At 48.4% G+C, this 27,260-nt stretch overlaps 2 protein-coding genes across 2 annotated transcripts in view; both read right to left on the reverse strand.

The window, feature by feature from the left end:
• wdr70 (WD repeat domain 70) overlaps nt 1-2,113 on the reverse strand; it is an 86,296-nt gene extending 84,183 nt beyond the window's left edge. The window contains exons 1-5 of the mRNA XM_014130171.2: nt 1,788-2,113; nt 910-963; nt 711-794; nt 536-629; nt 161-371 (exon numbers count right to left, since the gene is read on the reverse strand). Coding sequence (XP_013985646.1) covers nt 161-371; nt 536-629; nt 711-794; nt 910-963; nt 1,788-1,812 — 468 coding nt within the window. The 5' untranslated portion in view covers nt 1,813-2,113. The remainder of the gene's footprint in view (nt 1-160; nt 372-535; nt 630-710; nt 795-909; nt 964-1,787) is intronic.
• Nucleotides 2,114-2,333: 220 nt separating this feature from the next.
• Nucleotides 2,334-27,260, reverse strand: part of cplane1 (ciliogenesis and planar polarity effector 1) — a 29,368-nt gene continuing 4,441 nt past the window's right edge. The window contains 37 exon segments of the mRNA XM_014130102.2: nt 2,334-2,979; nt 6,564-6,662; nt 6,843-7,009; nt 7,131-7,322; nt 8,673-8,728; nt 8,813-8,993; nt 9,424-9,555; nt 9,708-9,741; nt 10,062-10,121; nt 10,703-10,897; nt 11,301-11,403; nt 11,533-11,768; nt 11,866-12,076; nt 12,215-13,268; nt 13,270-13,862; nt 13,949-14,177; nt 14,322-14,399; nt 14,717-14,775; nt 14,878-15,130; nt 15,204-15,358; nt 17,204-18,185; nt 18,358-18,694; nt 18,934-19,045; nt 19,175-19,327; nt 19,447-19,556; nt 19,644-19,785; nt 20,942-21,106; nt 23,635-23,852; nt 23,987-24,126; nt 24,259-24,490; nt 24,591-24,758; nt 24,947-25,111; nt 25,190-25,270; nt 25,394-25,584; nt 25,721-26,478; nt 26,594-26,776; nt 26,938-27,190. Coding sequence (XP_013985577.2) covers nt 2,687-2,979; nt 6,564-6,662; nt 6,843-7,009; nt 7,131-7,322; nt 8,673-8,728; nt 8,813-8,993; nt 9,424-9,555; nt 9,708-9,741; nt 10,062-10,121; nt 10,703-10,897; nt 11,301-11,403; nt 11,533-11,768; nt 11,866-12,076; nt 12,215-13,268; nt 13,270-13,862; nt 13,949-14,177; nt 14,322-14,399; nt 14,717-14,775; nt 14,878-15,130; nt 15,204-15,358; nt 17,204-18,185; nt 18,358-18,694; nt 18,934-19,045; nt 19,175-19,327; nt 19,447-19,556; nt 19,644-19,785; nt 20,942-21,106; nt 23,635-23,852; nt 23,987-24,126; nt 24,259-24,490; nt 24,591-24,758; nt 24,947-25,111; nt 25,190-25,270; nt 25,394-25,584; nt 25,721-26,478; nt 26,594-26,776; nt 26,938-27,190 — 8,770 coding nt within the window. The 3' untranslated portion in view covers nt 2,334-2,686.

Consider the following 27,260-nt stretch of genomic DNA (forward strand, 5'->3'; position numbering starts at 1 on the left):
ATTTGGTCTGCTTATGTAAATTGTTTATTGTTGCAGACAGAAATGTATGTACTTATGTAAAGGTTTAGCAACAGTATGGGAGCAGATGTTTTTAGCCTCAAGCAAATCTACTGTAAAATGTTTAGTTGTTTCCTTGTGTCATAAGTGGAAACAGACTTACATCATCTTCATCATCCTGCATATCATCATCATCATCGTCTTCATCGTCAGCTGTGCTTCCTCTGTACCCTGGTGGTAGTGGTGGCCCCACTAAGTCCTCATCATCCTCCTGACCAGTCAGTTGTTTGGGCACTGGGGGGCCAATAAGCTCTGAGTCTGAGTCAGAGTCTGAGTCACTGCTGCCACTGCCACTACTGCTCTCCTCCTTCTTCCTGTTGGGTAGTATGTAATAGAGACCCATGGGTTTCAATAATCTAGCCAAATCCGCATACTGGTAATACCACTCAATTTGAAATGACCCTCCCACACAGTTAATTTCACTCTGAGCATATGAAAGTCATTGGTCAGTTAGGATGGATGGGATTGTTTGTGTTACCTGGGTGCAGGGGCAGGGGCTCTGTCTCTCTGTTTGGCGCTTGATGCCTTGGCTGTATGGGAGCTCTCCCCAATTTCCTCTTTCTGCCTCTCCTCTGGAGAAGGCTGAGGTTAGACACTTAAAACACACACACACACAGACTGAGTTAAAGGGCACGTAGCTATTTGTCACTAACCTAATACTAGTTGACTCCTCTCGATTGCTGTTCTTCGGGTCTGCTCAAAGATGGCATCCAGGTCAAAGGTGCGAGCTTTCTTTCCTGGAGTGAAGAGCGGAACGGTGGTATGAAAATGCTGTACTCACCTATTAAAATACTTTTTTGGTGAATATGTTGACGTCAGGTTGATATGAAGGCCAATGGAAGTAACACTTACCAAAACCAGAGAATCCCATGACAGAGGCCATATCTCCATCACTCTGGTCAGATGCTAAAAGACAAGAAAAGGATTCAATCACACTAGCTGCTTCATTCATTCACTACTTTCTCTCAACATGAAATCACTACCATTGTCAATACTTAATGTTACCATTGTCACACCAAGAACCAACCAAAAATCAGACAGACTGTATACATTATTTACTGATAGACTGACTACACCAGTGTGTCTATTGTATTTCACAAGCCAGCTCACATATGCACTCACCCACGCCCACACATCTGTACATCTTATGCACAAACACATACGACACGACTTCTATTGCAAAAAATATTGCACAATTTAAACACTTTGCTGACCATATCCCCTATCGCACATGCAACTATTGTACATGTTTGAGTGCCTTTGTATTATATTTTCACTGAATTTCTATTTGATCTTTATTGCTTATTTTTTTTATATTATACTGTTGTCGCATTGTTGAGGTGAACCTGCAAGTAAGCGTGTCATTTTACTGTGTCTGTGTACATGTGTATCCTGTGCATATGACACATACAATTGACTACCTAGCGCATTACAAACTGCACGAGGACACAAACTTCTGTTCGGTTGAGCTACTTTGCAGTTGGACCCGTTTAATTAAGAAAACATTTAGGAGTGCACTGTTCATTGAAAGAATAGTCGTAGCAGAGATGCTGTAGTAGCTAACTAGCTACCAAACAAGCTAGCTAGCAGCAGCAACAACAACAGGATGATTTCTCTCACATTCGTTATATTGAATAATCATGCTTGCTGCTAACATTGTCCTCTGCAACCATTTATTCAGTTAATTATAAAATTGACCCCCAAAAAACAGCTAATAACGTAACATTTACCGTTGCCCGTTTTGTTAGGATCCATGTTTTTTTTTTTAAGTATACTTGAACTGTGACCCGGAAGCTACTTCAATATTTCAACAAAAGCGCCAATACTGCCAAATAGTGGTCATTTCTAGTTATTGATAATATTGTCACTTCCAGTCATTGACCATTTGTGCAGATTCTGTATCTTCCAAAAAAAAGAGGCGCCCTTACCCTTTCTAGTACTATCAAGGAATTTATAAAAATATATTTTTTTTAAATGTTGAGCTTTGCCACAAAGCAATGACTAACTACATTCAAACTATATTTCACTTTTTTCCTGAGTGGAAATCAACATTTTATTTTTCTTTATTTTACCTTTATTTAACTAGGCAGATCAGTTAAGAACAAATTCTTATTTTCAATGACGGTCTAGGAACAGTGGGTTAACTGCCTTGTTCAGGGGCAGAACAACAGATTTTTACCTTGTCGATCTTGCAACCTTTCGGTTACTAGTCCAACGCTCTAACCACTAGGCTACCTGCCACCCACATCAACTGGTCATATAAGCTCACACAAAAATAAATAAGCAGGTATTTAAGACCCAAAACAAAAATGTCATATACACACACTGGATCTCCAAAAATAGACCTGACAAACTCATACAATACACTACAAAGATATGGCATGAGTACCAATATGATGCTGATTCTCTGGTAAAAGCTGGTACCAAGAGGATGCATGACAAGACACACAGTACTGACTGCCCTCCACATGCGCCCATGAACAGTTGAGACGCTTTCAAGTAATATCACAGCGTATAGGCACATCAATGGTTTTAATGTTGTGATCCTTCCCTTGTGACCCTGTGCTCCTCTTGTCCCTCAAGATAGTCATCCTCGTCTCTGCATGACGATGGGGATGCTCAAAGTCAATCAAATGGCCCCTTCCGAGGCCACGATGCTTTCAATGGCAGCCCAGTCCAGTTTGCTGAGGATGCTGCCAGTGCTCTCTGACAGGGTATCCAGTCTGTCCAGCCCTGTTCCCCCAGCTCTAGCCACCACACCACCCTGGCCCTCTGAGTTCTCCAGCCCCAGCAACCTGCAGATCTCTGGAGGGGGGTTCCATGGGCTCACCACCTCCTCCTCCCTCTTTTCAGTCTCTCTCTGCTCCCTTGCTCCTCCACCTCTTCGTCCAGGTGACGACTGGATCACTTCTCTTCTCCACTCTACAGGGCGAAACAGGGTATAACTTTAATCTGTATTACCTAAACACATGGTTGGGTAGGTTACTTTCTAAATGTAATCCGTTACAGTTACCTGTCCAAAATTGTAATCAGTAACGTAACTTTTTGATTACCCAAACTCAGTAACGTAATCTGATTACATTCAGTTACTTTTAATGACTTTCCCTTTAAGAGGCATTAGAAGAAGACAAAAACGTATGTTACCAATTGAACGACATCTATTGCAGGATAAATCAATGTTAAAGTTTACATAGCTGGCGATATATTGATGTAAAATGTTACTTTATGGGTTGGTTATATATTCTTGATCTTCAAAAATAGGACTTAGAAATATGGAAGTATAGGTTAGCCAAATTGTTTTACCTGAGCATAACCCCAAAACAAAGGACTTATTAGCCAGCCCTACTGTGTTGTTTATGATTTTGTCATGGAGGACTGATTGGGGTCATTGAGTCGAGTTGAAAAATAAATGCTGCGCTCATGGAACGGCATGCTTTGAGCACTACTGAAAAGTGCTATTTACATGTGAAAAATGTATGCCATATGCTGCATTTGCTATAGGCCTATTGTTTACCTTTTTGATGGTGACACTTTGATAATATCAAATCAAACTTTATTTGCCACATGCGCTGAATACAACAAGTGTAAACTTTACAGTGAAATGCTTACTTACAAGCCCTTAACCAACAGTGCAGTTCAAGAAGAATAAAATATTTACCAAGTAGGTTAAAATAAGGCTAGTTGAGGTAATCTGTACATGTAGGTGGGGGCAAAGTGACTATGCATAGATAAACAAACAGCGAGTAGCAGCAGTGTACAAGAAAGGAGGGGGAGTCAATGTAAATTGTCCGGTTGCGATTTTTATGAATTGTTCAGCAGTCTAATTGCTTGGGGGTAGAAGCTGTTGAGGAGCCTTTCGGTCCTAGACTTGACGCTCCGGTACCGCTTGCCGTGCGGTAGCAGAGAAAACAGCTGTTTAAAGGGCAAATCCACAGATGAAACAATAACAAAACGGTCACCTCTGTTTTGGTAAAAAGCTGAGGGATGGGCCTGGAGAAATGTAACCACTCTCAGATTAATAGACAGAGCTATGGATACAAGGACTGACCATCCATGACATCAAAATTATTGTTTTAACCATGTTATGAGGCTATACAAACATTGGAAAAACACAAGCTTATATTGTGGGTCCTCATGGAGTGTGACAGTTGAACTAAGCTCATGAGGCATTTATAAGTTATATTCTTCAAAAATCAATGGATATACAGTACCAGTCAAAATGTGGGACACACCTGCTCTTTCCAGGGTTATTTTTACTATTTTCTACATTGTAGAATAATAGTGAAGACATGAAAACGATGAAATAACACATGTGGAATCATGTAGTTAACAAACAAAAAAGTGTTAAATAACGTAGATAATAACAAAGTAGCCACCCCTTGCCTTGATGACAGCTTCGCACACTCTTGGCATTCTCTCAACCAGCTTCATGAGGTAGTCACCGGAATGCATTTCAATTAACAGGTGTGCCATGTTAAGTTAATTTGTGGAATTTCTTTCCTTCTTAATGCGTTTGAGGCAATCAGTTGTGTTGTGACAAAGTAGGGGGGGTATACAGAAGATAGCCCCATTTGGTAAAAGACCAAGTGCATATTATGGCAAGAACAGCTCAAATAAGCAAAGAGAAATGACAGTCCATCATTACTTCAAGACATGAAGGTTAGTCAATGAGGAACATTTCAAGGAATTTGAAAGTTTCTTCAAGTGCAGTCGCAAAAACCATTAAGCGTTATGATGAAACTGGCTCTCATGAGGACCACCACAGGAAAGGAAGACGCAGAGTTACCTCTGCTACAGAGATTAAGTTCATTAGAGTTACCAGCCTCAGAAATTGCAGCCCAAATAAATGCTTCAGAGTTCAAGTAACAGACACATCTCAACATCAACTGTTCTGAGGAGACTTGCTGCAAAGAAACCACTAAAGGACTTGCTTGGGCCAAGAAACACAAGCAATGGACATTAGACCGGTGGAAATCTGTCCTTTGGTCTGATGAGTCCAAATTTAAGATTTTTGGTTCCAACCACCTTGTCTTTGTGAGATGCAGAGTAATTGAATGGATGATCTCTGCATGTGTGGTTCCCACCGTGAAGCATGGAGGAGGTGGTGTGATGGTGCTTTGCCGGTGACACTGTGATTTATTTGTAATTCAAGGCACACTTAACCAGCATGACTACCACAGCATTCTGCAGCGATACGCCATCCCATCTGGTTTGCACTTGGGACTCTCTCAGGGCTATTTGACCAAGAAGGAGAGTGATGGAGTGCTGCATCAGATGACCTGGCCTCCGCAATCACCCGACCTCAACCCAATTAAGATGTTTGGGATGAGTTGGACAGCAGAGTGAAGGAAAAGGAGCCAACAAGTGCTCAGCATATGTGGGAACTCCTTCAAGACTGTTGGAAAAGCATTCCAGGTGAAGTTGGTTGAGAGAATGCCAAGAGTGTGCAAAGCTGTCATCAAGGCAAAGGGTGGCTTTGAATAATTACTTTGAATAATCTCATATATAAAAAAACACTATTTGTTTCACTACATGATTCCACATGTGTATTTTATGTTTTGATGTCTTCGCTATTATTCTAAAATGTAGAAAATAGTGAAAATAATGAATATCCCTTGAATGAGTAGGTGTGTCCAAACTTTTGACTGGTACTGACAATGTATGCATGTATTACATTTAGAAATCCAAAAATGGATCTAGCAACTACAGATTGCCTCTTTAAGTCTATACTAAAGTGTGCGAGTTTGAGCATGTGTCTATTAGGTCTATGGATTTATTTACATTTTTTATCAGCATGAATTAGATTGAACACCCCACTTTTATTCCATTGGCTGGGATCCGCACTATGCAGCTGTGGCAAGAGCACATTTTTCACTGGCTGTCCACTGGTTTCAAAAACAATGATTGATAGACAGCTTCAACTTCTTGAATTCAACCATTATTGGGTTCAAATACACATTTATATTTGTGAACAGCCATCCACCACAACCACAATCCGTAAGGAGCAGATAGCTAAATGAAAGAGCAGCAGTGTGATTCACATCAATGCGCAATGAAGATATCAATAATAAGTGATATCCGTTTCGTCGTAGACCACAAAGCGTTTATACAAGTTGGATAATCTTTGGATGCCGACAGCAGTTGCACCATTGGAAGACATAGCTTGGACTGTAGTGTATATATGGCTATTCCTGCGATCCATCAAACACATTTGGTGTGTCATCATAGTGGTCTCTGACTTGTGGTCAGACTCGCTCAGGTGGAACAAACTTAAACTTTCACTTTTTTCAATGCTGATTTGAATGTTATTGAGTAAACAGAGAAATGTTAATGATTTATTTTCTCTCTCAAACATTTCTGAATTTAAAAGTAATCATCTAGTTTTTCAATATTACAATACTTTGGCTGGTAACAGATTACAGTTACCGGGTTTTTGTAATCCGTTACTCCCCAACCCTGCCTAAACATGGCTACTAAGATTACTCAACAGCTTGGCAGTGTCTCACCTTGCTGGCTGGTTGTCTTAGGCCCAGTCCTGCCCCTCAGGTCTGTGATCATACCCCGCCGGGTCACCTGAGAGAGACGGTCCCCTGGCAGAAAACTCACTAACAACCAGGAAACAGACACACTGGTCAGTCACTGCATTCTGGACAACATTCTACATGCTATGGATCCCAGGTCATCATAATATATTATATTAATACATTTTGCTTACCGTAAGCCCCTAGATTTTTTTAGAACACCGAAATCAAAAGAGATTGTTAGTGGATGGTGGAAGCCCTAACCTGGTCTGTGCAGTCCCAATCTGGCAGTCAGTGTCTCCTGCCCCCCTGACGACGCAGGCCGTCTTTCTGAACGTGGTGTCACCCCTGGAGAGGAGAGGGAGCGGGCTCTCCCAGTCTGGGGTTTGGTGCTGGTCCTCCTCCTCCCCCCAACAGACAGACTACGACCTCTGGGACGTCACAGAACGACAAGAATCATCCTCCATTCCTCTCATTACAGTTTTAGACACATTCGTTGAAATCGAATTGTTCTTAAAAACCACCCAGATGTGAATGCCCTACGAGGTGTACCTGGGGCTGTTGCGGGCGCTGCCGACAGTCTGAGATGTAAGGGGTCGTGTGGAAGAGGGTCGTGGGGAGGTGGAGGGTAGGTTCAGAGTACGGTTGGCGTTAGTGGGCAGGGTCAGTGGGGTGGTGAGGAGGTCTGTGATCAGACTACAGGCATCGCGGGCACGCTGATTGTGGTGCTCCAGCAGTACCGTCCTAACAGTCCAAACACACAACATATCAACACACATACACGCTTCTAATACTTGGAACACTTGCATGTACACTACCGTTCAAAAGTATGGGGTCACATAGAAATTCCCTTGTTTTTGAAAGAAAAGCACATTTCTTTGTCCATTAAAATAACATCAAATTGATCAGAAATACAGTGTAGACATTGTTAATGTTGTAAACGGCTATTGTAGCTGGACACGGCTGATTTTTAATCGAATATAGGCGTACAGAGGCCTATTATCAGCAACCATCACTCCTGTGTTCCAATGGCACGTTGTGTTAGCTAATCCAAGTTTATCATTTTAAAAGGCTAATTGATCATTAGAAAACCCTTTTGCAATTATGTTAGCACAGCTGAAAACGGTTGTCCTGATTAAAGAAGCAATAAAACTGGCCTTCTTTAGACTAGTTGAGTATCTGGAGCATCAGCATTTGTGGGTTCGTTTACAGGCTCAAAATGGCCAGAAACAAAGACCTTTCTTCTGAAACTCTTAAGTCTATTCTTGTTCTGAAGAATGAAGGCTATTCCATGCGAGAAATTGCCAAGAAACTGAAGATCTCGTTACAACACTTCACAGAACAGCTCAAACTGGCTAACCAGAATAGAAAGAGGAGTGGGAGGCCCCTTTGCACAACTGAGCAAGAGGACAAGTACATTAGTGTCTAGTTTGAGAAACAGACGCCTCTCAAGTCGTCAACTGGCAGCTTCATTAAATAGTACCCGCAAAACATCAGTCTCAACGTCAACAGTGAAGAGGCGACTCCAGGATGCTGGCCTTCTAGGCAGAGTTCCTCTGTCCAGTGTCTGTGTTCTTTTGCTCATCTTAATCTTCTACTTTTATTGGCCAGCATCCCGGAGTCGCCTCTTCACTGTTGACGTTGAGACGGGTACCATTTAATGAAGCTGCCATTTGAGGACTTGAGGCATCTGCTCCAGATACTCAACTAGTCTAAAGAAGGCCAGTTTTATTGCTTCTTTAATTAGAACAGTTTTCAGCTGTGCTAACATTATTGCAAAAGGGTTTTCTAATGATCAATTAGCTTTTCAAATGATAAACTTGTATTAGCTAACACAACGTACCATTGGAACACAGGAGTGATGGTTGCTAATAATGGGCCTCTGTACACCTATGTTGATATTCCATAAAAAACAAATCTGCCGTTTCCAGCTACAATAGTCATTTACAACATTAACAATCTGATCAATTTGATGTTAATTTTAAAAATGGACCAAAAAAAGTGCTTTTCTTTCAAAAACAAGGACATTTCTAAGTGACCCCAAACTTTTGAATGGTAGTGTATCCATCTGTATGTCTGTATCTGTGTTCATACTTGTCTTTCTCTTCCTTGATTTTCTTATTGATGTTTATATCTTTGGATGTTGGTTTCTGTGAAGAGAAATGGTGTCTGAATGAAGGCACTGAAAAACGAATCAGAACACAGAATGTAAATGCGAGTCAGAAGCCTCTCACCAGTGTGGCAGGGGCCGAGAAGGGTTTGTGTTCCCTCTCCCTCTTCTCCTCCCTCTGTCTGCGGTACTCGACCAGTTTCTCCCTCTGTTTCCTTCTCATCCAAACCCTCAGCTCTCGCCTCTCCTCCTCTGCTCGCATGCCCCTCTGTCCCGCCCTGTCGCTCTGTTGCTGGTCCAGCCTGCTGTCAATCACAAACACATCACTGCTGAGAGCCAGTCAAAAGTGTTCGAGATTGTCACAATCAAATCAAAGTTTATTCGTCACGTGCGCCGAATACAACAGGTGTAGACCTTACAGGGAAATGCTTACTTTCAGGCTCTAACCAATAGTGCAAAAAAGGTATTAGGTGAAAAATAGGTAAGTAAAGAAATAAAAAACAACAGTAAAAAGACAGTGAAAAATAACAGTAGCGAGGCTATATACAGACACCGGTTAGTCGGGCTGATTGAGGTAGCACGTACATGTAGATATGGTTAAAGTGACTATGCATATATGATGAACAGAGAGTAGCAGTAGCGTAAAAGAAGGGTTGGGGGCACACAATGAAAATAGTCCAGGTAGCCATTCAGAAGAGGAGTAGGTTTAGAACTGTTCACTGTGCAGGTTCCTACCCGTTGAGACGGGCAGCTTGGGTGTGCGACAAACCCAGGGCCGTGGGGGAGATCCCTCCCTCCCTCACCAACTCCGCCAAGATGTCTGCCACATCACTCAGCCCACTGAGACCCAGAGTCTCCTCTGCCCATCTGAGGAAGACAGGAACGGCAGGAGGAGAATAATATGCGACAGTTCAAACCCCAATCACATCTAAGGAAAAATGCTCACACAGAGGGTAACCAACAGTGGTCATTTAACATGTTCCGAAATAGATTACCGGTATCAGTTTTCAAATACTTACTTTCCAGGTGCTCCATACATAGTGTCTGTCAAATCTGCAAGAGGAACACAATCAACATACAGCTTACTAAATAGGATGATACAGATCTGAATGCTGCTGTAAGGGGTTGAGTTGTGCAGCCGTCCAATGTCTCTTCCAAGTATGTCGACCTGAAACACAAACTAGCACAAACCAGAGACATGCAAGTACCAGGTGTACCATTACAAGGTGAGCTTGCCTGTATGTGGGATGTAGCAGGTGTCCACTCGCAGTCTCTATCGGTTTCAGCACTGAGTGTGTATGCAGAGTTAGGTAACAGCACTGAGTCCCAGCCAGGTGTGTGTGACAGTGTGTGTTGAGACGGCTGGCTCTTACCTTGACCCATGTCCCACACACGCTGCTCTGGTTCTGGTCTGACGGGAGACAACCACAGGCCTGCAACCACAGACAAGACAGAGATGCCATTCAACAACAGACAAAGATGCCATTCAACCACAGACAGAGATGCCATTCAACAACAGACAGAGATGCCATTCAACAACAGACAGAGATGCCATTCAACAACAGACAGAGATGCCATTCAACAACAGACAGAGATGCCATTCTACCCAGACTGATCCCCCAGTTGATATACTATAGACCTCAGGTCAGGCAGCCTGGTTAGAGGCACAAAGCAGGGATGTGTGGTGCTCGGGTAGACAGACACTAAAGATACAGCTGTGGTGAGCCAGTAACAGGAGTATTAGATGGTAGCCTGGTAACTGGAAACGGCACAACAGACCACTACCACCTGCCGAACCATTAGGGACTCATAAGAACTACAATCACACTAACGCCATCGTGGCTCACCATTATCTACTAGGGAGATATTTCCATTGGATCCAATGGCCAATAATGTATCAACAATGCCATGACAAGGTAAGCTAATGGCGATCTGTTGACACATGTTAAGAATTGTTTTACTAGCACAACTATATTCCCACAGTTGGAATGCTTGCTGGAGAGTGCTGCTATACCTGTTGGTGTGGGCTGGTGCAGGGTCGAGGTGCTCTGGATGGCAGGAGCGTGAGGAGAAAGAGAGATGGGCTGTGTCACACTCCAAGGAGCAGAGCTGTCTACAACACTATCAGGTCCTTCCTCCTGCTCCTCCTCTTCCTGTCGAAGACCCGCTAGCTCAGGGTCATGGTGCACGGACAGACGTGATCTCCACCCTGCTCAAATGGAGAGGAGACACACACATACAGAGTCAGGGGGGGTATGGCAGAACTGTTGTTGTCAAGCGTTTTAAGCCTGGCGCACGCTTCCACGTCGTAACAGTTAGCGCATATATTATGGCAACGTTTGGTTACGTTTTTGGAGTATGGCAGTTTTTTTGGGGGGGGCTGTTTGAGCACACAAGTCGAAGTTCAGTAGCTGAAGTCCACGCCCCTTCTTCTGTGACTGGTCAAAAGTACTACTCCGAGTAGGAGTGGGAACTATGGACGGGGAGACAACTAGTTTCCATGCACGTTTTTGAAAGGAGTATGCGAGCAGAGGCGTCCGTGTCGCCTAGCCCGAATTCTGCTAGGAGCAAACCTAACCTCTGTATGCAGACGCTTTAACTGTGGAGCTGACCTTCTGGTGAGACGGCCAGAGTGACTGTCTTGTTCACTGGTGTTCTTCCCTCCACCCTTTCAGGAGCCATGGCAGGACCCAGAGTCTCAATGGTGCTCACCAGCTAAGAGAGGGAATACTTCATATTACAGATACGGACTATCAGCAGACTCACCGACTTGCCAATCATCAGGCCGACAAGTGGACACAGGCAGGATGAGGTGTAGATATGTAAATCCCAAAGCTACGTTACCAGTCTGGTATTGGCAAACTCTCTCTCCATGTGATCTGCAATGTTCTGCAAGGCAGCTAGCTGGGCGTCCATCTCAGACAGACGGGCAGACACCTGGATCACTGGGGCCCTGGATGGAGCTCCGCGATGGGTCTCCAGGGCTCGGCCTGGGGCTCTCCTCTCCTGCAGCAGACTGCGAGTCACTGGGTCTCCACTGGGCTCAGGGTGGGCAGGTGGAGGGGACGCTACAGAGAAACCTGGAGGAGACACAGGACATATTACAGACAGAGACAATATACGGAGTACAACTCTGTTGTTTTAGCAGAGGGAATCGATTATATTGACTCAGACCACCTGGCTGAGCTTGGGGTTGGTCGTCCTCTGTGCTGGTGTCTGCAGTGACTTCCGAAGGGGCTGAGTTGGTGACGGAGGCTGCCAGCAGGTGGAGCTGTGCTGAGGTGGGGGGAGAGGGGTTGACATCATGATCCCGCACCGCAGGGCACGATGGCAACTCCTGTAGCAGAGCCCCATCCTCCAGATCTATCACATTTATGAACTGACGACCCTGTGCATCCGGAGAAGCAGGGAGAGAGAGATATAAGACCATTAAGTAGAATTTCATGAAATGCCTGAAACAGTATATATGATCTGTACCGGTGTACTGAACGGTCCACTCGATTTTGTCATTAAATAGTCCTCTCACCGTGTTTCTCTCTGGTCGTTTCTCCCCCGATGTCTCTGTGTCGTGGACAGGAGGGTCTCTAGGGAACTGCAGATTCAGGAACAATTCAGGAGGGAGAGCAGCAGGTCCAGAAGCAGTAGAAGTGTCAGTAGGTCCAGAAGCAGTAGAAGTGACATTAGGTTGGGCAGAAATGCCTGTATCCGAGTGAGGAGAAGCTGGGTCTGTGTTGGTGCAAGCATCGTGACTCTCAGGAGGCCTCTTGTGTGTAGAGGCAAAAGCATGGAGCTCAGCTGCAGTAGACAGTGCCCTGTCCACCAATCCCTGACCAGTCAGCACGGAGTCAAAGGTCCCAAGAGGAAAGACATAGCCCTCCACAAGAACAGGCTCTGCAGGCTCGTCCTCATTGCATTCTCGCGGGAGTATGATGGAGTCCTCTGGTCTAAATGTGACCTCTGCTTTCTCTCCCTCTCTCCTCAACCTCTCCACTCGTCTCTTCTGCCTCCTGCTGGAGTTGGTGCTGGTGGAGGGTGTTGCTGGGGTAGGGTTCTGTGCCTGTGGGTCCACTCTGAGGAGTTGGAGTCTGGCCTCTGCCCCCCTCTGTCTCCCTGCAGCCCAGCCCATCAGCTCCCCCAGAGGGATGAGACGTGGCACGCGAGCCGGAGGGGTGGCTTCGGGCAGCATCATCCTAGGAGGGTCTGGGTCTCTCTGGAGTAACTGTAGTCTGGGATTGTGGTCCGTGGCTGCTGGGGTGACAGTCAGGGGTCTGGAGGAGTGTGGGAGGGGTATGAGGGCGAAGGTCGTAGGGGGGCGTGGATCAGGGTGGAAGCGGAGGAGGGGGAGGCCGTGGACAGGGGGAGGTCTGTGGGATGGGAGGGTAGGAGGGAGGTGAGGGGGCTCAGCCCCTCTGGACCTCTCCACCCTGGTCTCTGGATTCTGGAGCGGGGGCAGTGTGTTCCTGGGGGCCTGGTTGGAGGGATAGTGGGCATACTGTGTCAGATGGAGGTGTGATGGTGGTGCGGTGGACTCTCTCTCTGCCTCCCTCGTTCTCTCCTCTGCCCTCCTCAGAGCGGCTGGGTCATACTGGCTGGGGTTCAGGTGGGGGGGGCACAGTAGTGCTGGGTCTCCTCTCAGACGGGGGTCCCCAGGCCTCACGTACAGGGGCCGTGTTACCATGCCGCTGGAGGGACAGCAGGGGAGGGTGCAGCTGAAGGAGCTTCAGTCCTGAGCTGTAGGGAGCAGGAACCTGTGAGCTACCACCAGAGGGCAGTAGCAGAGGGGCACTGCAGGTGGGGTCCACAGTGGTCTGAAGCCCATGAGAGGATGAGATCAACGTCCTGGTCTCCCCCTGGATATCTCTCAAGGGCTCAGGGTGGATGGCCAATGGCTGCATTTCGTGGATGGGGGGTTGGTCTGTGGGTCTGTCTCCCCCAGACGGGGGCTCCGAGGCTAGAGGAGCCTGAACCGTACTCTGGGGAAAACCAGCCTGGGTCTGGGGCATAGGGGACATGTTGTTCTGGGAGGGGGTCAGATTCAGGTGAGGGAGGAGAGTGTTAGGGTGGGACAGGGGCACATTGGACTGGGCCGGGAGTGTGTTGTTCTGTGAGACTGGGAGGTTGACAAACGACGCTCCGACCACCTGCATCAGACTCATGAAGTTGATCTGCTGCAACTGAAGAGAGAAACACGAAGCAATCATGAAATAGTCCGTGGCTACATACATACATTTATGTATTTTCCTCTCATATTTATATCCACCTGGACCAGTCTGAATAGCTCATCCTGCAAGAGCTGTCTGACAGGGTCTGCCTGGGCAGGCAGGGTCTGGATGGGAGCAGAGGCAGGGGTTGTATTGGTGCTCCCCTGGGGCAGTCCGCCGTTAGGGGCAGAGTCTACTGCCTGAGCCCCAGCCTGAGGCCCTGCCCCGGGAAGGGGTTGGAAGCTGGCATGGGGAGGGACACCTGATCCTGAACCCTCACACGGAGTTCTGAGGAGGAGAAAACAGACCAAGTAAATGTCACAAATGCAGATTTGAAGGGAAGTGAACCAAAGTACCTCTGTAATATTATTATATGGAACTAAAGGAATACAAAGCAATATACACTGTGTGTTTTTGTTTGGGCTCACTTACATATTTCTTGTCACTTCTTCAGTAATATCTGATGGTCTTCTCAGGGAGCCATGAGACAGCAGATTCTCTGCCTCCTCTCTAGTACACACAAACATTCATGTAAACATAAACAATATGTGAAATAACTTTTCCAAAGAGACATAAAACAAGCCCTCTAGTAACTGGCTGCTTTGGTTACAATCCACAGTGTCGGTCACATAGAAATAGAATGAATAGAATCCATTTCTATGGTCTGTCATACCAAACTGTAGCTTCTGTTTACTATCGCCACGGTAACAGTAGCCTACCAACTCACCTTGGCCAAGCAGCCACGATTGCCTTTGGCTCTGGTGTCAAATAGTAAATGAGAAGAAGAAAAAAAACTTTTCCCTGTGTTTCCCACACCCAGAACTCACTGAGAGCTGACAATGTCCTCTTCCCTCTCTGAGCACCGTAGATCTGCCAGCGTTAAGGCCTGAGGAGAAGAAAGGATAGACAAACTTAGTGACCAGGTGCCAACCAAACACTTCATCTAGCAACATAGAGGAACGCTCATGGTGTGATTGGCAGTGCCCACCTGGCCTGGTGGGCTCAGTGTTGGACGGAGGCTCTTGATGTGGACAGAGATGTTGGGGATGGCAAGAGAGGCTGATGACCTCAAGGCCTCGTCAGCATTGCTGTCCTCTCCTTCTTTTTCAGCAGAAAGGTCAAGCTTGTTGTCTGGGAAGTCTGCCACCCCACTCTCGGGGTTTAAGTTCACTCCCACAGGGTCAGAAAGCTGTGAGGTCTCTTGGGATGTCACTCGTTCCACCCCCTCAGTCTGTGACCCACTGTAGAACAGAAATATATTAAGATCCTCTCTGAGCCATAAGAAAATGATAAAACACTCATACACACACTCACTCGGACAGTTGGCAGTGTTGGGGGTCCTGGTCTGGCAGAGTAATGGGTGTGCCAGCTGATGCAGGGTAACCTGTATACACACTGCTCTCCCTCTCCAGCTTCCAGCCCACCTCAGGCTGCAACACTGGAGCCACTGTCCACTGCCTCTCTGGAACCTGGGAGTGGAGGGGAGAAAGGAGAGCGAGTGTTTACGGGCATATTCAATCTCTCCCTATCCCAGTCTGCTGTCCCCACATGCTTCAAGATGGCCAGCATTGTTCCTGTACCCAAGAAGGCAAAGGTAACTGAACTTAATGACTATCGGGCCAGAAACACTCACTTCTGTCATCATGAAGTGCTTTGAGAGACTAGTCAAGGATCATATCACCTCTACCTTACCTGCCACCCTAGACCCACTTCAATTTGCTTACTGCCCCAATAGATCCACAGACGATGCAATCTCCATCACTCTGCCCTATCCCATCTGGACCAGAGGAATACCTATGTAAGAATGCTGTTCATTGACTATAGATCAACACCATAGAAACCTCCAAGCTCATCATTAAGCTTGAGGCCCTTGGTCTGAACCCCGCCTTGTGCAACTGGGTCCTGGACTTCTTGACGGGCCACCCCCAGGTGGTGAAGGTAGGAAACATCCCCTCCACTCCGCTGATCCTCAACACTGGGGCCCCACAAGGTTGCGTGCTCAGCCCACTCCTGTACTCCCTGTTCACCCATGACTGCGTGGCCAAGCACACCTTCAACTCAATCATTAAGTTTGCTGATGACACAACAGTAGTAGGCTTGATTACCAACGATGACGAGAAAGCATACAGGGAGGAGGTGAGGGAGTGTAGTGCCTGGAAAATAACCTCTCACTCAACGTCAACAAAACAAAGGCGATGATCGTGGACTTCAGGAAACAGTAGAGTGCACCCTCCTATCTACATCGACGGGACCGCAGTGGAAAACTTCAAGTTCCTTGGCGTACACATCACTGACAAACTGAAATGGACCACCCACACAGACAGTGTGGTGAAGAAGGTGCAACAGAGCCTCTTCAACCTCACGAGGCTAAAGAAATTTGTCTTGTCACCTAAAACCCTCACAAACCTTTACAGATGCACAATTGAAAGCATCCTGTCGGGCTGTATCACCGCCTGGTAGGGCACCTGCACCGCCCGCAACCGCAAGGCTCTCCAGAGGGTGGTGCGTTCTGCCCAATGCATTACCGGGGGCAAACTACCTGCCCTCCAGGACACCTACAGAACCCGATGTCACAGGAAGACCAAAAAGATAATCAAGGAAAACAACCACCTGAGCCACTGCCTGTTCACCCCGCTATCATCCAGAAGGCGAGGTCAGTACAGGTGCATCAAAACTGGGACCGAGAGACTGAAAAACAGCTTCTATCTCAAGGCCGTCAGACTGTTAAACAGCCATCACTAGCACATTAGAGGCTGCTGCCTATATACTTAGACTTGAAATCACTGGCCACTTTAATAAATGGAACACTAGTCACTTTAGTAATGTTTACATATGTGGCATTACTCATCTCATATGTATATACTGTATGTATATACGATTCTACGTATCTTAGTCACTTAATAATGTTTATATATCTTGCACTACTCATCTCATATGTATATAGTGTATTCAATACTATTCTACTGTATCTTAGTACGTTCCGCTCTGACATTGCTCGTCCATATGTATATAGTCTTAATTCATTCCTACTTACATTTGTGTGTATATGTTGTGTACTTTATTAGATATTACTTGTTAGATATTACTCCACTGTCGGAGCTAGAAGCACAAGCATTTCGCTACACCCGCAATAACATCTGCTAATCACGTGAATGTGACCAATAACATTTGATTTGAGATAATGAGAAGAAAGGAAACCTGTCAGAGAATTCTGGTCTATGCCAAGTCTGGTGGTTCTCATCACTCATGGCACACAGCCCACGCACATCTCTATATCTGGTTAATAAACAGTTCATAGAACACTATCGACTCACCTGTAAGTTTGCGCTGTAGTGGTCCATGCCTAGCAGGGCGGCGGTGTACCTGTGCTCCAACATGCTGAGGGCCGTGAGCACCGCAGGAGCCGAGGCTTTGACCCGAATAACCACCCCACCTCCCTCTACTCCGCCCGCCTCCCTCTCCTTCATCCGGCTGGGTTGTCCCAGCAACACCCTCTTATCAGCCCAGCGCACCATCCACTCCAGCAGCCTGCCCAGCCCTGGGAACTGGGCCTCCAGCTTGGGCTCCAGCTCCTGCTGCAGTTCTACAGCCTCCACGGAGCTCAGGGGCCCGAACGCCCAGCCCTCTGATGGTTGCTCCCAGGGAACAGAACTCTGACTGGGGCTGGACTTCGAGCCGAGGCGGCTTCTTTGAGGTGTGGGTTCTGGAGCTGGGCTGGCTGGCCTGGCCTGCAGACTGAAGCCAAACAACCCCTGCTGCTTGCCAGTCCTGAGCCCAGGAAGGGACAGGACACTGACAGACATGCTGGGTCTGGGTGTAGGGGGCTCACTGTGGAGAAACGAAGGGGTGGTAACGAGTACTGGTTTGTAGCAGTGTCCTGCTCTGAACACGGGGGCGTCACTGCCCCCCTGCCTCCTGGTCGCTTGGCGCCCATCTCTCTGGCGACGGCGGAGGGTGGTGAGGACATCGAAGGTGAGGGAATGCAGCTCCCTCTCTCTCAGCTGGCTACAGAAGCCCTTCAGCAGGGGAGGGTCACAGCCTGCGTCTGGGTCAGGGCCGTCCTTCTCCAACACGTAGCTGAGGAAGAGCTCCAGGAAACGCAGGTACTCCTCATCCTCCAGCTCAAACTCCCAGGTCCCCACCACGGGCAGGGTCAGAGAGGGGCTGTCCTCCCCCACAGCAGGGTCCTGGGCTGGGCCCGTGCAGCTCTGGTCTTCCTCCTGGATGCTCCCACCCTCAACTACTTGACTTCCAGGCTTGTCTGCTCGGTCCTGCATCCTCAGTCTCTTGCTGATGCTGAAAACAAGAAAGTTCACACCACAAATTCCGCCAAAGAGCAACTTTTGTCCAATCAACTGGCCTGCCGTTGCCACAATGGCCATAAAAGGACAATGTTTAAAAGTAATGATTGATTTCTTAACAAATATTTCTGACAGCTACAAATTTCATCAGGAAAGCCTGAGTCTACCTGTGAGGAGGCCTGCTGTGCAGGTCAGGAGAGAGAGCCACGGAGTTCTCGGCCGTGTCTCCATCGCTGTACACCAGGGGGCGCCCACAGTCCGTCAGGGTGCTGTTACTCAGACTGGCCCCCAGGGAGAATCTCTCTAGCAGGGCTACAGCCCCCTGCCCTCCTCCCCCCCTGTCCTGCTCCTCCTCCCTCTCCCATAGGTAGAGCTCCAGGGGAGCCAGGTGCCTGGCCAGACGCTTCAGGTCCTTCCTCCTCTGTCTGAGCCGCTCCTGCACCAGAATCATCATCACCTCCTCTCCCTCCTCCTCATCCCTCTTCTTACCGTTCTGTCCTGAGGCTAGAAGAGAGAAAGAGAAGGTCAAGGAGAGAATGAAGATTAGTAAGAAACATTAGCATTACCTTATGCCAAGATAGTGGGTTTGATTCCCGGGACCACCCGGACGTAAAACATATGAACGCATGACTAAGTCAGATTTGATTAAAAAAAGTGTCTGCTAAATGACATTATTTTGTAGTCTCTTTACGTTCTGCTGGGCAGAAAGGTGACGAGCGGTGACATTAGTAGATAGTGGTTACCTGGGACAGTGCAGTGCCTCAGTCTCTGCATCAGTGACTTGTACTTCTCTCTCAGAGGGACCCTGACTGACTCCTCCTCCTCTGGGAAGGCCTGCACCAGAGTCTCTGCCACCTGGAAGAAGACAACAGCCTGGGGGTAAGAGACGTGATTCCACTCTACGTTGTACCTCTCCTGTGTGGGACGCGGGAAAAACACAATGAACCGAATAGGAATGCCTGTGAATGAGGTGACCAGGTTTACCAGGGTTACAGGGGGTAGTTCAGAGACCAAGCTGAGGAGGGTGTCCTGGAGGATCTCCTCAGCATTGAGGAATCGGGAGAAGGGAAGGAAACGACAGGCCCAGCGGAGAGCCTCCTCGCAGCCTGCGGTCACCTCGCTGTCATCTGCTTGGACCTACAGGATGAAATACACACATAAACAGGTTGTTAACAGATCATTGATTATAGAGGATCACACACACAGGCTGAAGAAGATACACCAAGCAACACAGGAAAAAGGCCTTTGTGTGGTACCTGGGGATCTCTCCCATGGTTCCTTGCAGCCTGATACTTCCTGCAAGACATTGAGAGCTGGTCTCTGACATTCAGCATCCAACACAGGCCACACAGCTCCCTGAAGCAGACTGGAGGAAAAAGGCTCTGAATTAGGCCACGCTTCAATGGATGAATGTAGTTCAATGGTGTGACAAACAGTAAAAAACGTATCTTACTGATAGTTTGTATGGTGACAGAGTCCATGGTTCCGTCCCCACTGGGTCCCAGTCTGAAGAATCCACTGCGGGTCACAAACTTCATCAGAGCCTCTGGGAAGGCCTTGGTCACACACTGCTGCTGGGAGTACTTCTGACGGATCTAAAGACCGACCAACAAGTTAGTCCCCACAAGACTCAGCATAACTCTCCAAATCATCTCCTTTCACTCAAAAAGATTGTATGAAGGTGACTATCTATTCTATAAAACAGATAGCAGGGGGGTTTGAGGGTGTGGGGACAGAGGGCTGGTGACAGGGGTAGGAACAGGATAGCAGGGGGGGGAAGAGGGCTGGAGACAGGGGTAAGAACAGGATAGCAGGGGGTTAGAGGGCTGGAGACAGGGGTAAGAACAGGATAGCAGGGGGTTAGAGGGCTGGAGACAGGGGTAAGAACAGGATAGCAGGGGGGTTAGAGGGCTGGAGACAGGGGTAAGAACAGGATAGCAGGGGGGTTAGAGGGCTGGAGACAGGGGTAAGAACAGGATAGCAGGGGGGTTAGAGGGCTGGAGACAGGGGTAAGAACAGGATAGCAGGGGGTTAGAGGGCTGGAGACAGGGGTAAGAACAGGATAGCAGGGGGGTTAGAGGGCTGGAGACAGAGGGCTGGAGACAGGGGTAAGAACAGGATAGCAGGGGGGAAGAGGGCTGGAGACAGGGGTAAAAACAGGATAGGAGGGGGGTTAGAGGGTGCGGGGGAAGACGGCTGGAGACAGGGGTAAGAACAGGATGGGGTGTTAGAGGGTGCGGGGGAAGAGGGCTGGAGACAGGGGTAAGAACAGGATGGGGGTTAGAGGGTGCGGGGGAAGAGGGCTGGAGACAGGGGTAAGAACAGGATGGGGGGTTAGAGGGTGTGGGGGAAGAGGGCTGGAGACAGGGGTAAGAACAGGATGGGGGTTAGAGGGTGCGGGGGAAGAGGGCTGGAGACAGGGGTAAGAACAGGATGGGGGTTAGAGGGTGCGGGGGAAGAGGGCTGGAGACAGGGGTAAGAACAGGATGGGGTGTTAGAGGGTGCGGGGGAAGAGGGCTGGAGACAGGGGTAAGAACAGGATGGGGTGTTAGAGGGTGCGGGGGAAGAGGGCTGGAGACAGGGGTAAGAACAGGATGGGGGGGGTTAGAGGGTGCGGGGGAAGAGGGCTGGAGACAGGGGTAAGAACAGGATAGGGGGGGGTTAGAGGGTGTGGGGGAAGAGGGCTGGAGACAGGGGTAAGAACAGGATAGGAGGGTTCAGTACCTTGTGTAGGAGAAATGGAGGAAATACCTTGTCTAGGCGATGTCGGGAGCGTCGCAGGTGGCTGATGTACCACTGGGCAGCTGGACGGGAGCAGCGGGCAGACCTCAGGAGCAGCAGCACCCTCTGGAGGACCCCTGACACCCTGTGACGGGACGCCCCCTCCAACAGCTGCCCAAACCCCCCTGACGGGTCCTAAGTAACAATGACAGATAAATCAGACTCTCTCGAGGGACAATCAAGGCGGAACAACATGGTTGTAGAACGGAATTGCAGAATCCGAGGACAAAGTGAGGGAAATGATCTCTGAGTAATTGAAGAGGGACCGCAGGAAGACTGAGGTGGAGCGCGCCCACAGGACTGGAAAACCCACCACCGGCCCAGGTGATAGGCCCAGGCCGATATTGGTCAAGTTCCAGAGGTTCAAAGACAAGGTAGCTGTTCTGCAAAGAGCCAAGAACTTGAGAGGAACATATATCTTCCTCAACGAGGACTATCCTGAAGCTGTGCGCCAGAAGAGGAAAAAAACTGATCCCAGGCATGAAAGCTGCCAGAGTGTGTGAGGACATTGCTTACATCCGCTATGACAGGCTCATTGTCCACCCTCCCTCCCAGAAGCCTGGAGGGGATGAGAGAGCCAAGCCTATGGGTTCATAGCTTCAACCAAGCAGCACACAATATATACACATATATATATTGAAAGAAAAGCATAGGAAGATTGAATTTTGTAAAGTTACAGCGGGAGAGGTGGATTTTTTGTTGTTATCGATCAATAATGACAAACCTCCTGGCATTGACAACTTAGATGGAAAGCTACTGAGGATGGTAGCTGACTATAGCCACTCCTATCTGTCATATTTTTCATCTGAGCCTAGAGTGAAGTCTTTGTCCTCAGGTCTGGAGGGAAACCAAAGTAATTCCGCTACCCAAGAGTGGTAAAGCGACCTTTACTGGTTCTAACAGCAGACCTATAGGCTTGCTGCCAGCTCTTAGCAAACTGTTGGAAAGAATTGTGTTTGACCAAATACAATGCTACTTCTCCGTAAACAAATTAACAACAGACTTTCGGCATACTTATAGAGAAGGGCACTCAACACGTACTGCACTGACACAAATGACTGATTATTGGTTGAAAGAAATTAAGAAGAAGAAGACTGCGGGAGCTGTACTGTTAGATTTCAGTGCAGCCTTTCATATTGACCATAACCTGTTGTTGAAAAAAACTTGTTATGACTTTTCAACCTCTGCCATATCATGGATTCAGAGCTAGCTATCTAATGGAAGTCAAAGGGTTTTATTTAATGGAAGCTCCTCTAATGTCAAACATGTAGTGTGGTGTACCGCAGGGCAGCTCTCTAGGCCCTCTACTATTTTCTATTTTTACCAATAACCTACCACTGGCATTAAACAAAGCATGTGTGTCCATGTATGCTGATGATTCAACCATATACGCATCAGCAACCACAGCAAATAAAGTCACTGAAACCCTTAACAAAGAGTTGCAGTCTGTTTTGGAATGGGCGGCCAGTAATAAACTGGTCCTGAACATCTCTAACACTAAGAGCATTGTATTTGGTACAAATCATTCCCTAAGTTCTAGACCTCAGCTGAATCTGGTAATGAATGGTGTGGCTGTTGAACAAGTTGAGTAGACTAAATTACTTGGCTTTACCTTAGATTGTAAACTGTCATGGTTAAAACATATAGATTCAATGGTTGTAAAGACGGGGAGGGGTCTGGCCGTAATAAAGAAAAGCTCTGCTTTTTTGACACCACACTCCAAAAAGCAAGTTCTGCAGGCTCTAGTTTGGTCTAATCTTGATTATTCTACAGTCGTGTGGCCTAGTGCTGCAAGGACATACCTAGTTAAGCTGCAGCTGGCCCAGAACAGAGCGGCACGTTTTGCTCTTAATTGTAATCAGAGGGCTGATATAAATACTATGCCTGCCAGTCTCTCTTGGCTAAGAGTTGAGGAGAGACTGATTGCATCACTTCTTTTTATAAGAAACATTAATGTGTTAAATCCCAAACTGTTTGCATAGTCAGCTTACACACAGCTCTGACACACACACTTATCCCAGCAGACATGCCACCAGGGATCCATTTACAGACCCCAAATCCAGAACAAATTCAAGAAAGCGTACAGTATTATATAGAGCCCTTATTGCATGGAACTTCCTTACATCTCATATTTGTCAAATAAACAGCAAACCTGGTTTCAAAAAACAGATAAAGCAACACCTCACAGCACAACGCCTCTCCTCTATTTGACCTAGATAGTTTGTGTGTATGAATGTATGTATGTAGTTCTGTCCTTGAGCTGTTCTTGTCTATTGATGTTCTGTATAATGTCATTCTGTATTATGTTTCATGTTTTGTGTGGACTCCAGGAAGAGTAGCTGCTGCTTTTGCAACAGCTAATGGGGATCCTAGTAAAATCCCAAATATATAGATAGAATAACACCTAAAAGGTTCCATTTCTAGATATTTCTATATTTTAAGTTTGGAATAGTGGTGGAACATTGTCTCAGTCCCCCTCCCTTCAAATTGGGTGTGGTTGTACTCCAGGGTTCTCCCCAAAGAATGTAAGAGAGGCGCAGGAAATGGCAGTTACAGGTGTTCAAAAACGCAAACATCTCTGACATCTCTGGGCACCCCCCAAGCCTTACTCAGCAGCACCATCTTGTTACAACATTCTGGGGAAACGCTGTGCTCTGTAGTACCTGGGTGTTGGGTGCAGGCTGGGGGCAGTAGAGTGGCGGTGCAGGCAGGTACAGGCCCATAGGCACCAGAGCAGGAAGGCAGGAGGACAGGTCTTTGGCTGAGTCCAGTAGAGCACCCAGGGGTTGGGACAACACATCTACCCCAGCCATGACTGATGCCTTCAGGATCTCCTGCACTGAACCCTGCAACAACTCCACGTCCTCACCCTCCAGAGAGTCTGAAAGAGAGAGAGATGAGAATGATAAAGGCGATGAAAAAAGAAAAGTGCATATGAGCGATAGAGAGAGAGATGTGGAGGCAAACTGTACTGTAGAATGGAGTAGCCGAGGTCCACCGTCAGGCACAACACACCTGTGAAGCTCTTGTAGTTCTCCTCGTCTCCTTGGGTATCCTCTGACCTGGCCTTCCTGCCCAGTAGAGACTCCAGCTGACCTTGAAAGAGGCTCACAGGCTCAAGGGCTGCTGGGAGATGTAGTTCTCGCCACCTGAGCCTGAGATGGCAACAGACAACCATCAGAAACTCACAAAAGCTCATTGACTTAATCATCACAATCCACATACACGTCTCAGTGGTGAATTGAGGAGCTGGCAGCTCTAACACCTACAGACAAACACACACTGACCCGGCGAAGTCGCAGTATTCTGTGGAGTAGGTGGTGTAAGCCAGGCCCAGGGAGACTGCAGTCTTCCAGTCCCCCAGACGATGAGCCAGCCAGGTGGCCTCCGGCAGCAGCCCCCCCTGTAGCAGCAGGTCCAGGGCATAGCCCACCGTCCACACCTCTGACAGCTGCTGACCCCGCACCGCCCCCGCCACGCCCTCCTGGCACAGGGGCACCAGGCGCCCAACACCTGGGGCTGGAGAGAGTGGACACACAGACATAGATATAAACACACTGGCCAACACACTGGCCTGTATGGACCAATAATGTGTGTGTTTTGATGGAGAAGTTTTTACCACGGGGGAGGTGTAGGGGAGGCAGTACATCCACACTGTGAGGGGGCAGGATGAGAAGGGGCTGGTTGGTGAAATATGAGGCCATGAACCTTCCCAGAGTCTGTACTACAGCACAGGCTGCCTCCCTGTGGACCTCTTCAGGCAGCCAGGAGCCAGGAAGAGCCTCCTCTACAACCAACAGATAAATAAAGTCAATATCAACAAGCAACAATACATGACTTTTAAAACTGATAGATACAGTCTCTTGGCAAGATATTAAGCCAATTTTTAGCGCTATGGCAAGCCAAAAGTATCATTTTTTTTGGGGGGGGGGGTAATCTCTTCCAATGAACCTGGATTGACCAAGATCCACACACCAGCGTTGTGGGCACTATCGTCCTCATGTGGTCCAGCCTGATGGAGTAGCAGACGGGCCATGTGGTCCCCCAGCCCCTGGGCCTCTTTCAGACGGTACTGGAACAGCAGTCCATACAGCAGGGACAGCAACAGGCGTGTCTCCAAGAACGCACTCCGAGGCCCATCTGGGGAACAGGTGGTGACACCTTTAGATTCAAACTGTCCCCCAAAACCAAACATATCAACTAAACTATCCTTCTCACCTCTCTCTCTCTCTGCCCACAGCTCAGCTCTCCAAGCCTGAGCACTCTCTGAGTAGGAACCAAACAGGAAGTGCTGTTCCCCTGGGGACCCAAAAGAAGGTTGTACATTTGAATCATCACTTATATACAGTACCACTTCAATGTACAGAAACCAGACGACCCCCCCAGCTTTATAGTCCTCACACATGCTCCCGTTCATCCTACCTGTGTAGCTCAGCAGAGTGGGCCCCTCCTCCAGCCTTTCTCCCATCCCCTGTAGAGCTGCCTGGATCTGGGACAGGATGACAGACACACGGCCCTGTTCCTCCTCCCAGCCCGTACCGCTCCTACGGTACTTCAGCTCCTCCCGGTACTGCAGGGTGTGCCTGTATACTGCACGCCACGCTCCCCTCAACCTGCCGAGTCATAATGTCCGAGGGACATGAGAGAGAGAGAGAGAGCGATCAGACTAAAGAGCCAAAAATGACACTACGTTAAAATCGATCACACGCCCACTCTCATGAATACACACGCACAAGAGACTGACTCTACCTGCTAGAGGGCCGCTGGGGGAGAGGCAAATCCTGTTGTGATGGCCCTGGCCCCCCTCCCTCCTCCTGCAGGAATAGCACACAGTAGACATCTGTGTGGGCACATTTCTGCTGGAGGCTGTAGGTGTGGTCCATACTGTGGGAGGTCAGCTGCAGGAGGAGCAGGGCTGTGGACAGGGTCTGGGAGGAGGGCTCAGAGCAAGCCTGGCCAGTCTGAGAGAGGTCAGGGGGCGAGGAGAGGAGCAGGCCCACTAGCTGTTGAGTAAGCTCCACAACCAAACCCAGGCAACTCCTCCCCCCTGTGTGAGGGGCACCCCAGGGGAGGAAAGAGAGAAGGGTTCTGAGGAGGTGGAGGAGGCGGGAGGAGAAGGGAACGGTGCTGTTCTTTCTCTTTCCCGTGTGGGGGCTGGGGATGGAAATTAGACGGAGGAGAGCAGCGAAGCGGACCGCACAGCGGACCGTGTGCTTCAGCAGACACTCTCTCTGCTCCACAACGCCACCTAATGACACACCCAGAGCCCACGCTGTCAGCAAGCTGCCCTGGACCCCCCGGAGCGCAGGAGGGAGGGTTGGGGGACTCCTCTCTGAGTCCGCAGAGCTAGCATCAGGGTCAGGGCGAGGACTGGGGTCAAGATCAGCCAGGGTGTCTGAGAGGGCATGGAGGGTGTCGAACATGGAGGCAAACTCCAGCCGACCTCGGTCCTCCACATGTGAACCAGCGGGCGGTCCTTCAAGATCAGAGTCATCCTCAAACAAAGCCTAAGGAAACACACACACCTTTACACAGATTAACATTTACTATGACAAAGAGAAGAGAACATTGAGTGTGTGTGTGTGTGTGTGTGTGTGAGAGAGAATCAGCTGATGGACAGACCTGAACTCTCTGGATCAGCTCCCTGGTGTCCCCCAGGCCTCCCTGGTCCTGCAGGAAGAGGGGCAGGGTGGATGTAGCTGTGGCTGTTGGGGTAGGTACAGGTGTGGGCCTGGCTCTCAGCTCCTGCAGACTGCTACTAGGATTCAGACAGGAAATGGACTCCAGCCACGCCCTGGCATGGGGCTGGGAAAAAAAAGAAGGTAGACAGCACTAAAAAAGAGCAAACAAGAGAAATATACGGGCCCGTTGATCTTAGCTATTGACCAGATTATTGAGCATTTCAGCAACTACACAACAGCAAAACAATGAAATGGAGCCAATTACGTTCAACTCGCTCCCCTCACCTGTGTTCGCTCCAGTGCCCGGCTGGCACGCTCCAGGCCCTGGCTGGTGTCGTGCAGCAGAGCCCTGAGGAGGGTGGCGGGGGAGGGCTGCTCAGGTACCCGCAGCACTGTGGCCATGTAGCCATCAGACACAATGAGGTAGGGCAGCCGTGGGTGCCAGGTCACCGAGTAGCGCTGTCTCAGGACATCCCGTACAGACAGGCTGGAGCTGGACAGGGGGTCAACCCCAGCCCCCCCAACAGAGACTGGAGGTCTGAGGAGAGATGAGGGGTGACAGAGGAGGGTGAGAGATGATTGGGAAAGGGGAAAGTGAGGGGAGATGA

Source organism: Salmo salar, chromosome ssa01 (genome assembly GCF_905237065.1).
Source record: "Salmo salar chromosome ssa01, Ssal_v3.1, whole genome shotgun sequence".
In the NCBI taxonomy this organism is placed as follows: domain Eukaryota; kingdom Metazoa; phylum Chordata; class Actinopteri; order Salmoniformes; family Salmonidae; genus Salmo; species Salmo salar.